At 46.0% G+C, this 13,489-nt stretch overlaps 1 protein-coding gene across 1 annotated transcript; it reads left to right on the top strand.

The window, feature by feature from the left end:
• Window positions 1-235: 235 nt before the first annotated feature.
• LOC132585752 (kallikrein-11-like) lies at window positions 236-12,340 on the top strand. The gene is made up of 5 exons (XM_060257636.1): window positions 236-275; window positions 1,059-1,218; window positions 6,406-6,659; window positions 9,471-9,607; window positions 12,119-12,340. Exons 1-5 carry the CDS (start codon window positions 236-238, stop codon window positions 12,269-12,271), a joined length of 744 nt encoding a protein of 247 aa, XP_060113619.1. The 3' UTR covers window positions 12,272-12,340.
• The last annotated feature ends 1,149 nt before the right edge of the window (window positions 12,341-13,489 follow it).

Raw genomic sequence — 13,489 nt, 5'->3', positions numbered from 1 at the left:
TCCCAGAGGAGAGAAGGTTAGGGTTATGGTCAGAGTTAAGGTTAAGCTGGCAGGTTTGGGAAACTTTAGGAAGTTTAGGCATACTTTGAGTGGCTCTTTCCCAGAATCTCTCCACATAGCCATGAACCTAGATGATCTGGAACATGTTCAGTCTGTTTTCCATTGATGATTCTTCTGTCCTTCAGAACATTTCTGGAGCCGGGTGATTCCAAGACTGGTTCTTCCCGTGATAAGCATGGAATTCCTGACAGCTGCTCTGCTTCTGATCTCTGCAGGTAAGCACTTGCATGTGTTAGGACTGGAGAGCAGATTGTTCCTCTGGGTGGGTAGTTGCAGGGTAAAGTGACTTGAAAAAAGAAGGTAGGAACTGCTGATCAACCAGGCATGAGAATTAGGGGACAGAAACAGTCTAAAGCAGTGTCAGTGAAGCTGAAGTCCCAAATCAATTGTTTTCTGTTCTGCACTTCCCCAATAAAGAATTTGTCCTTCCTATTAGCAGCACAAAACCTCAGCAGGATCCTTCTAACACCTGCTAATTATCTTGCATTTATTATTGAGACATGTTGACTATTTCCTATGCATTATAAAATTCAGTGGTCCCTCCTCTGTCTTCCAAGGACTATTTTTCTATACTGTTTAGACTTCTAATTGCTTCTTCCTTACCAGAGGCTATCATGCAATTGCAGTATAAAGTCCTGAACGTCTATTAACAGAATTTACTCTGCCTTGTTCCCACCTTTTTCCTGTCCTCATATGCACCATATTTCTCAATGTATCTAAGTTTCCGATGCCCGTTAATCTACTATGCATTAAGCAAGAGTAGATTACTAATTCGTTTGGATAAGGGTTCAACAGTTTAACTATCCACACCATTGAATCAAGCTTCTTATGCAGTATTTTAAGTATATGGACTTGTGTTTGACTTCGCTTCAGGAGCACGTGCCCATCAGTGAAACACAGCACAAAAAGAATCCTGAATGTAGCTATGCACACAGTTAAACCAGGATTGCTTTTTTTGCAAGGTTTTATCAATGCATGTTTTCCCCCTCTCTTGACAGCGGTCACCCTGGTTGAGCCGGCATTTCTCAGGGGTTTCCAGTGCATTAAGCACTCCCAACCTTGGACAGCAGCCCTCTTTGATGGTCCGAAATTCCTTTGCACGGGGACTCTGATAAGCAACAATTGGGTGGTCACTGCAGCCCAATGCCGCACTGGTCGGTAGGTATCGCTGCAAGATGCGGTCTTCTCTGCATGTGTCTACCAGCTGTTGGACTTCTGGAGGCAGTGCCTGATGAAACAGATCTTAGTAGGTTAATGATATGACTCTTCTAAGATAGGTCCAAGAGGGCAGCCGTGTTGGTCTGAAGTAGTTGAACAAAGCAGGAGTCAAGTCCACCTTTAAGACCAACCAAGTTTTATTCAAAACATAAGCTTTCGTGTGCTCTCTAAGCACACTTCATCAGACTCTTCTAAGTTTGTGGACTTCAGTGAATTTAAAAGGATTTAACTCTGCTTAGAATGGCATTGCTGATTGCCTGTATCTTCACAGATTGGTGTAAATGAGAAAACTTTCAGTGGGTTGGATCAAGCCAGCTTTTTCACAGTCATCCCCCATTCTCCTCCTTGCTGCAGAATCTGTCCCTGGCTTTTGTCTGTGATCCCAGGCATAGGCATTTGGGGTGATCAAAGGACTCCCTCTCCCTTCTTCCCAATGGCTGGATCCAACGAGGGTTCCCAGCACGGCCTTGAAAAAGACCAGGAGAATGGGGTAGTGGTGCCTATGAAGGACAGATTTGGGGGAAGATGTGATGTCACTTCTGGATGATGCTCTAGGTCAGGACGGGGTGGGACTTAATGTAAGAGCCGCACAGAATAAACATCAGATGTCAGAGAAGAAGAAGAAGAAGAAGAAGATATTGGATTTATATCCCGCCCTCCACTCCGAAGAGTCTCAGAGTGGCTCACAATCTCCTTTACCTTCCTCCCCCACAACAGCCACCCTGTGAGGTGGGTGGGGCTGAGAGGGCTCTCACAGCAGCTGCCCTTTCAAGGACAACCTCTGTCAGAGCTATGGCTGACCCAAGGCCATGCTAGCAGGTGCAAGTGGAGGAGTGGGGAATCAAACCCGGTTCTCCCAGATAAGAGTCTGCACACTTAACCACTACACCAAACTGGCTCTCCACAGGATATAGAATCATAGAGTTGGAAGGGATCTCCAGGGTCATCTAGTCCAACCCCCTACACAACGTAGGAAACTCCCCCTAAATCCACAGGATCTTCATTGCTGTCAGATGTCCATCTAGCCTCTGTTTAAAAACCTCCAAGGAATGAGAGCCCACAACCTCCTGAGGAAGCCTGTTCCTCTGAGGAATCACTCTAATGGTCAGGAAGTCCTTCCTAATGTTGAGCCGTAACTCTTTTGGTTTAATTTCAACCCATTGGTTCTGGTCCTGCCTTCTGGGGCCACAGAAAACAATTCCACACCATCCTCTATATGACAGCCCTTCAAGTATTTGAAGATGGTGATCATATCATAGCTGCCTCCTCTCCAGGCCCAGCTCCTTCAACCTTTCTTCATAGGACTTGGTCTCCAGACCCCTCACCATCTTTGTCATCCTCCTCTGGACATGAACACTTGATGTTTAAGAGAGGAAGGAAGGAAAGGAAAATAGATGGGGGGAGGGAGAGGTAGAAAGAAAGCAACTTGACTTGGCTTGGGAAAGTGATTTAAAGAACTAAATGCCTTCTTCAAGCTGGCCAGCAGGGTGGTGGGGGTTTCAAGAGTCACACAATATGTGTGAAAGAGTCACATGTGGCTCCTGAGCTGCAGTTTGGCCACCCCTGCTCTAGGCTACCTCCCCTACTCTCTATGATCATTGCCACAGAGGTTATCTACTCTCTATGATCATTGCCATAGAGGTTATGTGAAATTTTTAGAACATTACTATTTGGAGGACATTTTCCTCTTCCTCTCATTAGTTCCTCAGGGGTGGCAAAGTGAAGACTGGAATAAGATAATTCTCCAGACTCGGCAAGTAAACAGGAGGCTTAGTTCTAACACATTTTATCACAGCAAGCATCTTCTAAGAAGAGGCACCTCCCCATCTTCTCTCATGCATGGTAGGGAATGCCTCTTCTAAGATAACTGGTGGCTCATTGCAGTCTGTACAGGTATCTGTATAAAACAAAGTTAAATTTTTATCAGCTTCTCATTAATTAAAATACAATTTAAGAAGTTTTTAATTCAGGTCAAGAAGTGATTAATTAACTAAAAGTGCAACCCCTATGCAAAATTACTCCAGCCTAAACTATTTTATCTCTATTTTTGTTGCTAAGGTTGTAGCAGCTGTTTAGGATAGCATTAAAAATATAGCAGCCTTCTGGTATAAAAGAGGCATGTTTCATTGGGAGGTTCCTATGCCTATAGAATATAGAATAATCAATAGAATATTATTCTACTTTGTGTACACAAGAACATGAGAACCAGTGGATTATATAACAAACAATTTAGACATTTCCAGGGCTTTTTTTGGGCAGGAGCGCATAGGAGCAGAGCTCCACCTGGACTGGCCAGGGCTCTGGCTAGCATGCTGGGGAAGGTGCAGGGAGGCATCTTTAAGTGTCTCCTCAATGGCCTCGGCCTTCCCCAGCATGCCCAGTGCAGCGGGTGCGCTGGGGAAGGCACAAGGGAGCTCCTACTGGGTCGGATCTGGCCAGCTTTGTCACTCAATCTTGCCCCTATCTTGCATAGCTTTTATCCACGGATGTCCCATGATTCCAAGCATGGCCTTCTTGATGGTCAAAGAGGAACTCTTCCTCCCTTTTTCACCAATGGAGAAGCTGGTTGGATCCAACCCCTTATGAGAGAGAGGCTGTATCAACAACTGGTTCTTCATTTGGAGGGGCTGCTGTCCTTTCTGCTTTCCAGAAATGCAAAAGTATAGCCTGAGCCCAGACCTACTCAGCACAACTGCTTCTATTCAAACCATACAAGTGTTCTACAGAGTGCAGAAAAGGGTTCATGGCCTGAAACTTGTTTTCTTTTCTTTTCATTCCTCTCTTTCCTTTTTTTGTATGTGGCTTTCAGCTTCCAGAATGATTAATAGTTCTGGAGAACTTGGAAGTTTGCACATTGTTTTGTGTTATTTTGGTTGGCCAGGTTTTTTTTTTAATGAAAAAGATACAGGCTGCAATTACTTCCCTGGGAGTAAGCCCTGTTGAATAAAATGATGCTTCCTTCTATGTACAGCTGCATAGGACTGCTCTTTGACAAATCAGAGATCCCATTAAGTCTGCAAACTGTGGTCTTAGCTTGGCTATGCAATTGAAACAGAAAAAATCAAATGCATTTTCAGCCTTGTCTCTCTCCCATACTTAGAGAATTTGTCCTTTTTAATTTGTAAAAATGGCATATGGTATTCACACGCTTATCTGTTTGCTTGTCATTTTTTTTAAAGGAAGCATTTAATAAAAACTTCCACACAATTTCAGGGGAGGAGATGAATTTCTTAGTAGTCCCATCACAGGAACCAGCCAGTTGCTGCTGTGCACAGACAACTTCTGTTTTTAACTTTCAAGACTTAACCCTGGAGAGGAAGGAGGGAAAGGTCCCCTGTGCAAGCACCAGTCGTTTCCGACTCTGAGGTGACGTTGCTTTCGCAACAGACTTTTTACGGGGTGGTTTGCCATTGTATTCCCCAGTCATCTACGCTTTCCTCCCAGCAAACTGGGTACTCATTTTACCGAACTCGGAAGGATGGAAGGCTGAGTCAACCTTGAGCTGGCTACCTGAAAACCCAGCTTCCGCCAGGGATCAAACTCAGGTCGTGAGCAGAGCTTAGGACTGCCATAATGCGGCTTTAACACTCTGCGGGCTCTTTTTGGAGAGGAAAGGACCTGTGAAATAAAACCTAGTGAAGGTGCTTCCAGAGGAGACCCGGGAAATTACAGGCCAGTCAGTCTGACTTCAATACCGGGAAAGTTGGTAGAAACCATTATCAAGGACAGAATGAGTAGGCACATTGATGAACACGGGTTATTGAGGAAGACTCAGCATGGGTTCTGCAAGGGAAGATCTTGCCTCACTAACCTGTTACATTTCTTTGAGGGGGTGAACAAACATGTAGACAAAGGAGACCCAATAGATGTTGTTTACCTTGACTTCCAGAAAGCTTTTGATAAAGTTCCTCATCAAAGGCTCCTTAGAAAGCTTGAGAGTCATGGAGTAAAAGGACAGGTCCTCTTGTGGATCAAAAACTGGCTGAGTAACAGGAAGCAGAGAGTGAGTATAAATGGGCAGTCTTCGCAATGGAGGATGGTAAGCAGTGGGGTGCCGCAGGGCTCGGTACTGGGTCTAATGCTCTTTAACTTGTTCATAAATGATTTAGAGTTGGGAGTGAGCAGTGAAGTGGCCAAGTTTGTGGATGACACTAAATTGTTCAGGGTGGTGAGAACCAGAGAGGATTGTGAGGAACTCCAAAGGGATCTGTTGAGGCTGGGTGAGTGGGCGTCAACGTGGCAGATGCGGTTCAATGTGGCCAAGTGCAAAGTAATGCACATTGGGGCCAAGAATCCCAGCTACAAATACAAGTTGATGGGGTGTGAACTGGCAGAGACTGACCAAGAGAGAGATCTTGGGGTCGTGGTAGATAACTCACTGAAAATGTCAAGACAGTGTGCTTTTGCAATAAAAAAGGCCAACGCCATGCTGGGAATTATTAGGAAGGGAATTGAAAACAAATCAGCCAGTATCATAATGCCCCTGTATAAATCGATGGTGCGGTCTCATTTGGAGTACTGTGTGCAGTTCTGGTCGCCGCACCTCAAAAAGGATATTATAGCATTGGAGAAAGTCCAGAGAAGGGCAACTAGAATGATTAAAGGGCTGGAGCACTTTCCCTATGAAGAAAGGTTGAAACGCTTGGGACTCTTTAGCTTGGAGAAACGTCGACTGCGGGGTGACATGATAGAGGTTTACAAGATAATGCATAGGATGGAGAAAGTAGAGAAAGAAGTACTTTTCTCCCTTTCTCACAATACAAGAACTCGTGGGCATTCGATCAAATTGCTGAGCAGACAGGTTAAAACGGATAAAAGGAAGTACTTCTTCACCCAAAGGGTGATTAACATGTGGAATTCACTGCCACAGGAGGTGGTGGCGGCCACAAGTATAGCCACCTTCAAGAAGGGTTTAGATAAAAATATGGAGCAGAGGTCCATCAGTGGCTATTAGCCACAGTGTATGTGTGTATATAAAATTTTTTGCCACTGTGTGACACAGAGTGTTGGACTTGATGGGCCGTTGGCCTGATCCAACATGGCTTCTCTTATGTTCTTATGTTCTTAACAACCTCACTGTTCTAAAACGTGTGCATCTCTTCAACTTTTATGTTCTCTCCTCCACAGACCCCTCTTAGTGAGTCTCGGACAGCACAGCCTGTGGCACTTTGAGTTCACAGAGCAGGTGAGGGTTGCTTTCAAGGCCATCCGCCACCCCTTCTTTGACAGCAGCAGCAAGGAGAATGACATCATGTTGGTCAAACTTCTAATCCCAGTCTTCGTCAACAAGTATGTCCGGCCGCTAGCCTTGCCAAGAGGCTGTCCTGCTCCTCAGAGCCATTGTGTGGTCCCTGGTTGGGGCACCACTGTTTTGAAGAAAGGTAAGGAAAACAAGAAAGAAACTGGAAATGTCTGGGGTGAGGAAATGAGAGAGGACAATGAATGGTAGAGCTTCTGTTTGGCATGCAGTAGGTCCCAGGTTCAGACCTCAGCATTTGTGGTTAAAAGGATCAGGTGCTAGGTGATGTGAAAGGTCTCTTCTTGAGAACCTGGAGAGATGGAGGCCATGCTCAGTGGAAGAGCATCTACAGAAGATCCCAGGTTCAATCCCTGGCATCTTCAGGTTAAAAGGATCAGGGGCTAGGTGATATGAAAGGTCTTTTCTTGAGAACCTGGGGAGATGGAGGGGCCATGGCTCAGTGGAAGAGCATCTACAGAAGATCCCAGGTTCAATCCCTGGCATCTTCAGGTTAAAAGGATCAGGTGCTAGGTGATGTGAAAGGTCTCTTCTTGAGAACCTGGAGAGATGGAGGGGCCATGGCTCAGTGGAAGAGCAACTACAGAAGATCCCAGGTTCAATCCCTGGCATCTTCAGGTTAAAAGGATCAGGTGCTAGGTGATGTGAAAGGTCTCTTCTTGAGAACCTGGAGAGATGGAGGGGCCATGGCTCAGTGGAAGAGCATCTACAGAAGATCCCAGGTTCAATCCCTGGCATCTTCAGGTTAAAAGGATCAGGTGCTAGGTGATGTGAAAGGTCTCTTCTTGAGAACCTGGAGAGATGGAGGGGCCATGGCTCAGTGGAAGAGCATCTACAGAAGATCCCAGGTTCAATCCCTGGCATCTTCAGGTTAAAAGGATCAGGTGCTAGGTGATGTGAAAGGTCTCTTCTTGAGAACCTGGAGAGATGGAGGGGCCATGGCTCAGTGGAAGAGCATCTACAGAAGATCCCAGGTTCAATCCCTGGCATCTTCAGGTTAAAAGGATCAGGTGCTAGGTGATGTGAAAGGTCTCTTCTTGAGAACCTGGAGAGATGGAGGGGCCATGGCTCAGTGGAAGAGCATCTACAGAAGATCCCAGGTTCAATCCCTGGCATCTGCAAGTTAAAAGGATCAGGCGCTAGGTGATGTGAAAGGTCTCTTCTTGAGAACCTGGAGAGATAGAGGAGCCATGGCTCAGCGGCAGAGCAATCTGCTTGGCAAACAAAAGGTCCCAGGTTCAATCCCCAGCACCTCCAAGTTAAAAGGATCAGGTAGGAGGTGATGTGAAAGACCTTTGCCTGAGACCCTGGAAAGCCGTTGCCTGTCTCAGTAGACCTTGATGGACCAGTGGTCTGATTCGGTCTAAGGCAACTTCATGTGTTCAAAAGAAACTAAGGATGGGCCACGGCATGGCAGTCCCAAACTGGGCCCACAGTTATTGACTTCATAGCTGGCCCCAGTGCTGTTTCTTTTAACATCAGCTTGGGGGAGGGCAGGAACCAGAAGGGGAAAGTGGTCCATCCTAGATGTCACATCCATGAGTACTGAAATCTCAGCAGCCCTGAGCCGCTGTTGGCATACATACTCTAAGGTGGGGCAGCTGCTGAGACTCAGGGCTTCTGGCAGGGCCACTGCTGTCAGCACCCCCATGCCCACTCCCTTGAAAGCACTCTACTTCCTGTGGCTCCCTGCTGCACACACGGCCTGGTGTTCCTGGGGAAAGGACTGTAAGCTGGCAGCTGTGAGCACGGGCAGTGGGAGTGGCTTGTGAGCAGGCAAGGGAAAGACCCACATGCAGGTGGGTGGAAGGGCATGAGCACCTGATGGTAGGCAGGGGAGGGAGGGACCACTCTCTGCCCAGGGCCCCTGAAAGCCTGGAACCAGCCCTGCTGAAGCCACCCGTATCAGGATCACACATTACCTGCAATGCGTCTGATAGATGTGGTCAATGGGTGTCTGAACAGAGACAACACTTGCATTTTGCATGTGTGTACACTTCTGGCACCTGCAAATCCGAGCTCTGACAAACCTTGAGTATTGAACTTGTATGCAGTACAAAATTAAGTCCACCGATTCTGTACAGAAAACATGAGCAGCTGTGCACCACAGGGAACCTCCCAATCTGCATCCATGTAACAAATTTACAAGATGGTCATATCTTTTTCTTTCTCTCAGCCATACTTTTTGACTGCCTTCACTCTTTGTTGGATTGTGCCTTCCCAATCCACATTCAACGCACTTTAGCAATTGCAAGCTGATTTTCCTGTCTCACCCAGGAGAATCCAAAGTGCGTTGGAAATGCACTATAAAACGTGTGAAAGCGGACACGGCTTTTTTACAAAGCCTGGAAAGTTTGGATCCCTACAGAAAGATTGGAAACATGTATCCAACTTGGAACATGCCAATTTCTCTTTAAAAGCACCAACACAATAGGAGATGTTGATTCCAGCCACTTCCTGCTGTGTTCCCCACTGGATCCCACTGCTCACCCACACCCCCTATCTTTTGAGGTCCAAATTGAAGTTCTATTTGCATTGACAGACGAGAAGGATTACGAGCAACGGGGCTGGGGCAGGAAGTGCAGCATCGGCAGACTCTGCCCCTGAAAAAACGATAGTGTCCTAGGAGCTGTTAAAGGGACAGTCTCCATGTTAGAACCTGGAAACTCTAGTCATGTTTACCATGCACCTGTGTCCCACCATATCACAGCTGGGTAAGCCCTACTGCTTGTCACACCTGAGACTCAAGCAAAACAGGCAAGTTTGCAAAGCAGCCCAGATCAGCAACCTAGACAAAAAAGTTTATTATTTCCTTGAAGCCTCACAACCTTGGATTCTACCCTTTCTGCAGCACTGTTTTAAAACCTGAACGTAATACTACTAGGACTTCTTCTTTGGAAGACTTTCTTCATAATTGCTCTTATTTCCTCCCCAGTGTTCTTCCCAGATGTTTTGCATTGTGGAAATATCACCACTGTGAGTGACTCAGAATGCTTCCAGGTCTATTCCAATGCTTTGAAGAAAAACATGCTCTGTGCCACTGTGAAAAGAGGTGGCGTGGATTCCTGCCAGGTAAAACAAGATTTCCCCCACACTCACATACTTCCTAGAAAGAAAAGAGAACATAAATTGCATATTGTCCTATTTATTCACTGACTTCTTTTATACCCCACTTTCTCCTTCAAAGTGGCTGACATCATTCTTTGCATCCCACTGTATCTACACAGCAACCCTGTGAGGTTGGTCAGGCTGGAACAGGGCCATAGTCTGCGGGGAGGGGCACAGGAGTGGTGCCCCCTATAGAATTTGGGCTGAGAGTGTGTGACTGGCCTAAGGACAGGGGCAGAGTGGGGATTCAAACCTGGGTCACCCCATTTGCAGTCTGATACTCTAATCCCTATGCTGCACTAGCCTTCTGTTTAGAGATTCTCAAATGCTTACTAAGTGCACCTGGCCGAAAGGAAGAAATAGAGAATCTGTGGAAAGAAGAATCCATGTTCTGCCATTTCTGACCCCAGCAAGCAATAAGCAGCACCGCCGTTTCAAGGATACATCGATTAACATTTTCTAGATTTGTGGATTTTTTAAAAATCACTTTCCCACAGTCTTAATTTAAAACACCCAAAGAGGTTCATTATGACCAACAGTTATAACACTTGCAATAATCACTCAAAGAAAGGGAACACACTTGAAGGTCTTGTGCTAAACAGTCTGAAATGAAATCTGCTTCATTCTAGTTTTCTTTCCCACAAATGATATCTTCTTGGTATAAGATTTGGATGAATAACAAGAGCTTCTCCTTTAAGAAGGTTGGCTAAAAGCAGCAATTGCATTGCCCCCTAGTGGTCACTTTCTGCTACTCACCGAGGTTGTGCTTCTCTGCAGGAGAGCCGAACACTGTGGTCAGTCAGCAATACAGTGAGGCCAGAAGGAGATACGGGTTGCCAACTTTTTCAGGCAATGCTCTTCTGTCTTCCACTGCTAAACAGCAAACAGAAATTCAGCAGCTGAAACTCTTCCCCTCATCATAGAAATGATCTGCTAAATGTAGCCATTTCTCTCTTCTTTTTGAAAAATGCAGTCAGATGGGACCCTGGATAGCCTGGGATAGCCCAGTTGCATCAGATCTTGGAAGCTAAGCAGGGATGACTCTGGTTAGCACTTGAATGAGATTCCTCCAAGGAATACCAGGGTTGCTATGCAGAGGCAGGTAATGGCAGACTGTCTCTGAACTTCTTTTGCTTTGAAAACCCTATGAGGGTCGTCATAATTCAGCTGTGTCTCGACGGCAAAAAAAAATGTTTGGGGATTTGGTTCTTAAATAATGGTTTATTCAATCTGGATCCCCTCCCCCTTTTGCTAGCATTGCCACAGAACAAAAATGGGAAAGGACCCCAAAATCTGAGAAGTCAATTCACGCATTGAGAAGTTACACAGGTTGGTTGGAGAAATGTCCTGAGGGGAAGAAGTATTTGGGGGAAACCCTTTATTCCCTGGGATACTTTCAGGCTTCTCCAACAGACCCGATATCCCCAGAGCCACTGAAATTTGGCAAAATGGTGGGGTGGAAGACTGAAGCCCCTTCTCAATGCATGGAATGTTTAATGGCTGCCTGACCAGCAGAAATCCTATGGGTCAGGATTTCCCTTGAACTTCTACCCTAAGTAGGGTTCCCAGCCTCCTGACGTGGAAGGATTTTCCCCGATTTTGGGGCCCCAATCTGCCCCCACGCAACAGGCTGGCATAACGGGCTCACAGTGGATTACAGCATAATAGAACAATGTGCCCAGTGCAATGATGTCACCCCAGAAGTGTCATTACTGTGCTGGGAACGTTGCTGGGGGGGATGCTCTGTCACTTGGGAAAAAACATCCCCTACTGGGACCAAGGTAGGACCTGGCAATCCTAACACTAGGAAAAGCTTCATCTGCTGAATTTCTGCCTGCCAAGGAAGAGGCCTGCCAGAAAATATGACAGTTCTATTCTGTCAATTTTATCAATTATTGATTAATTGGCGAACAGCAAGACCAATTAAGAGGTTTCTTTTAGGGACACTTTTTTTTTCTTGCCGAGGATTCTGTGCCTTTCAAGCAGCTTGCAGGTGGATACAGAACAAAAGGAGCAATTTTTCCTGTCCTAAAGGACCTGGGGTAGCAAAAATGACACTTATTATTCCATCTGATGGCAAAATAATCTGGCAAATATTTGGCAACCAGCAGGAGTGTTGAGAGCAGGAACATGAGTTGTGCAACCTGGAAGTGACATGGGGTAGCTCTAGGAATCACAAGAAACTCTATGGTAAAACCATAGAATTTCTAGTGATTCCTAGAGCTACCTGCCAGCACACACAACTCAGACACAACATTTGAAGAGAAGCACCTATGGAATGAAGGCATAGGAGAAAAAGGGTACCTAACCTAGATCTTCCATTAAACAGCCTGGCACAGTAGCCCCAAAGTGCAGTGATTGTTTCATCTCTGACTTTGTAAAGGGATGCTAACATCTCAGTGCTTCTCTTTGGCCTGAACAGGAATTAACATGTTAAGTGTTATCCCTTCAAGTGATCCTACAATGTCTCCACAGGGCGATCCTGGCTCCCCGCTGGTTTGTGACCATCAGCTGCAGGGAATCACTTCCTGGGGCTTTGAAGAATGCTCCCAGGTGGAGATCCCCAGTGTCTTCACCAAAGTTTGTAACTACATCGACTGGATTAAACAAACGATGGCTTATGCTTAGCATCTCTGCGGAATAAAGCCTGGCATCTCTCCTAACTATAACCTTACAAAATAAAGATGTGCGACAGCATCTCTGTGGGCCCTTCTTTCACCTTTGCCGCTTGCAACGTACCTAAAGGGAACCTGACTTTTCCTCTGTACCCTTTCCCCAACACCAAATGGCCCCAGGAAGCCACGGTTGGCTCTGTTGAGAAAATGTATGGGCACTATTATGTGTAGGGCTTTTTTGGTAGAAAAAGCCCAGCAAGAACACATTTGCATATTAGGCCACACCCCCTGGTGCCAAGTCAGCCAGAACTGTGTTCCTGTGCGTTCCTGCTAAAAAAAAAAAAGCCCTGGCTATGTGAATCCCTATTTTGTACAATAATATAGTGGGTTCAATGCAAGGAGCAGACGCGGTTGCAGTGATCATAGCTCTCTTTATTAGTTACAGCATAGTAATGGCTGAACTAGAAGACTGCTTAACTGGACCAACGGGACCACCTATATACAGTTTAAGGTTCCTTCCCGTGCTGGGATGCCATTGGATCATTTAAACCAGCAGGGGGCTCGTGATTGGAGCAGGGCAGCAAGGATTTGGATCCTACTGCCCATTGTTCCTGAGTCCCCAAGCTCTGACCTAAAGGCTCCAATGAGTCATGCAGGAACCTGTTTAATAGCAACATTAGTCCACATACACAACATGTACCCAGTGGGGAAATAGCAGCCATCCCTCCCTTCCCCCCTGCCAGCCATTTTGGGTTGGGAAAACAACACAGGGGTGAAAGCTTAACTTCCCCATCCTCCCTGAAAGCTGCTGTCTCAGAAAAGGGCAACTGTACCCCTAATGCTAGAAGTAACTAAAAATCTAGTAGCTCTGCGCACGGAACGCCAAGCATCTCATTTGGTGCATTCCTCCAGAAAGCATAATAGGGGTATATAAAATTAATCATGGTGTGGGAATAGAGAGAACACTTTCTGCTTCTCTGTTAGTGCTACAACTTGAAGTCACCCACTGACGACAGATTTGGGGACAGACGTAGGGTTGCCAAGTCCAATTCAAGAAATATTTGGGGACTTTGGGGGTGGAGCCAGGAGACATTGGGGCAGAGCCAGGAACAAGGGTGTGACAAGCATAATTGAACTCCTTTTTAAATGTCCTCCTTCCATAGGAAATAATGAAGGATAGGGGCACCTTCTTTTGGGGCTCACAGAATTGGACCCCCTGGTTCAATAGTTT

This window comes from Heteronotia binoei, chromosome 17 (genome assembly GCF_032191835.1).
Source record: "Heteronotia binoei isolate CCM8104 ecotype False Entrance Well chromosome 17, APGP_CSIRO_Hbin_v1, whole genome shotgun sequence".
In the NCBI taxonomy this organism is placed as follows: Eukaryota; Metazoa; Chordata; class Lepidosauria; order Squamata; family Gekkonidae; genus Heteronotia; species Heteronotia binoei.
This window is presented reverse-complemented; position numbering and strand designations above follow the sequence as displayed.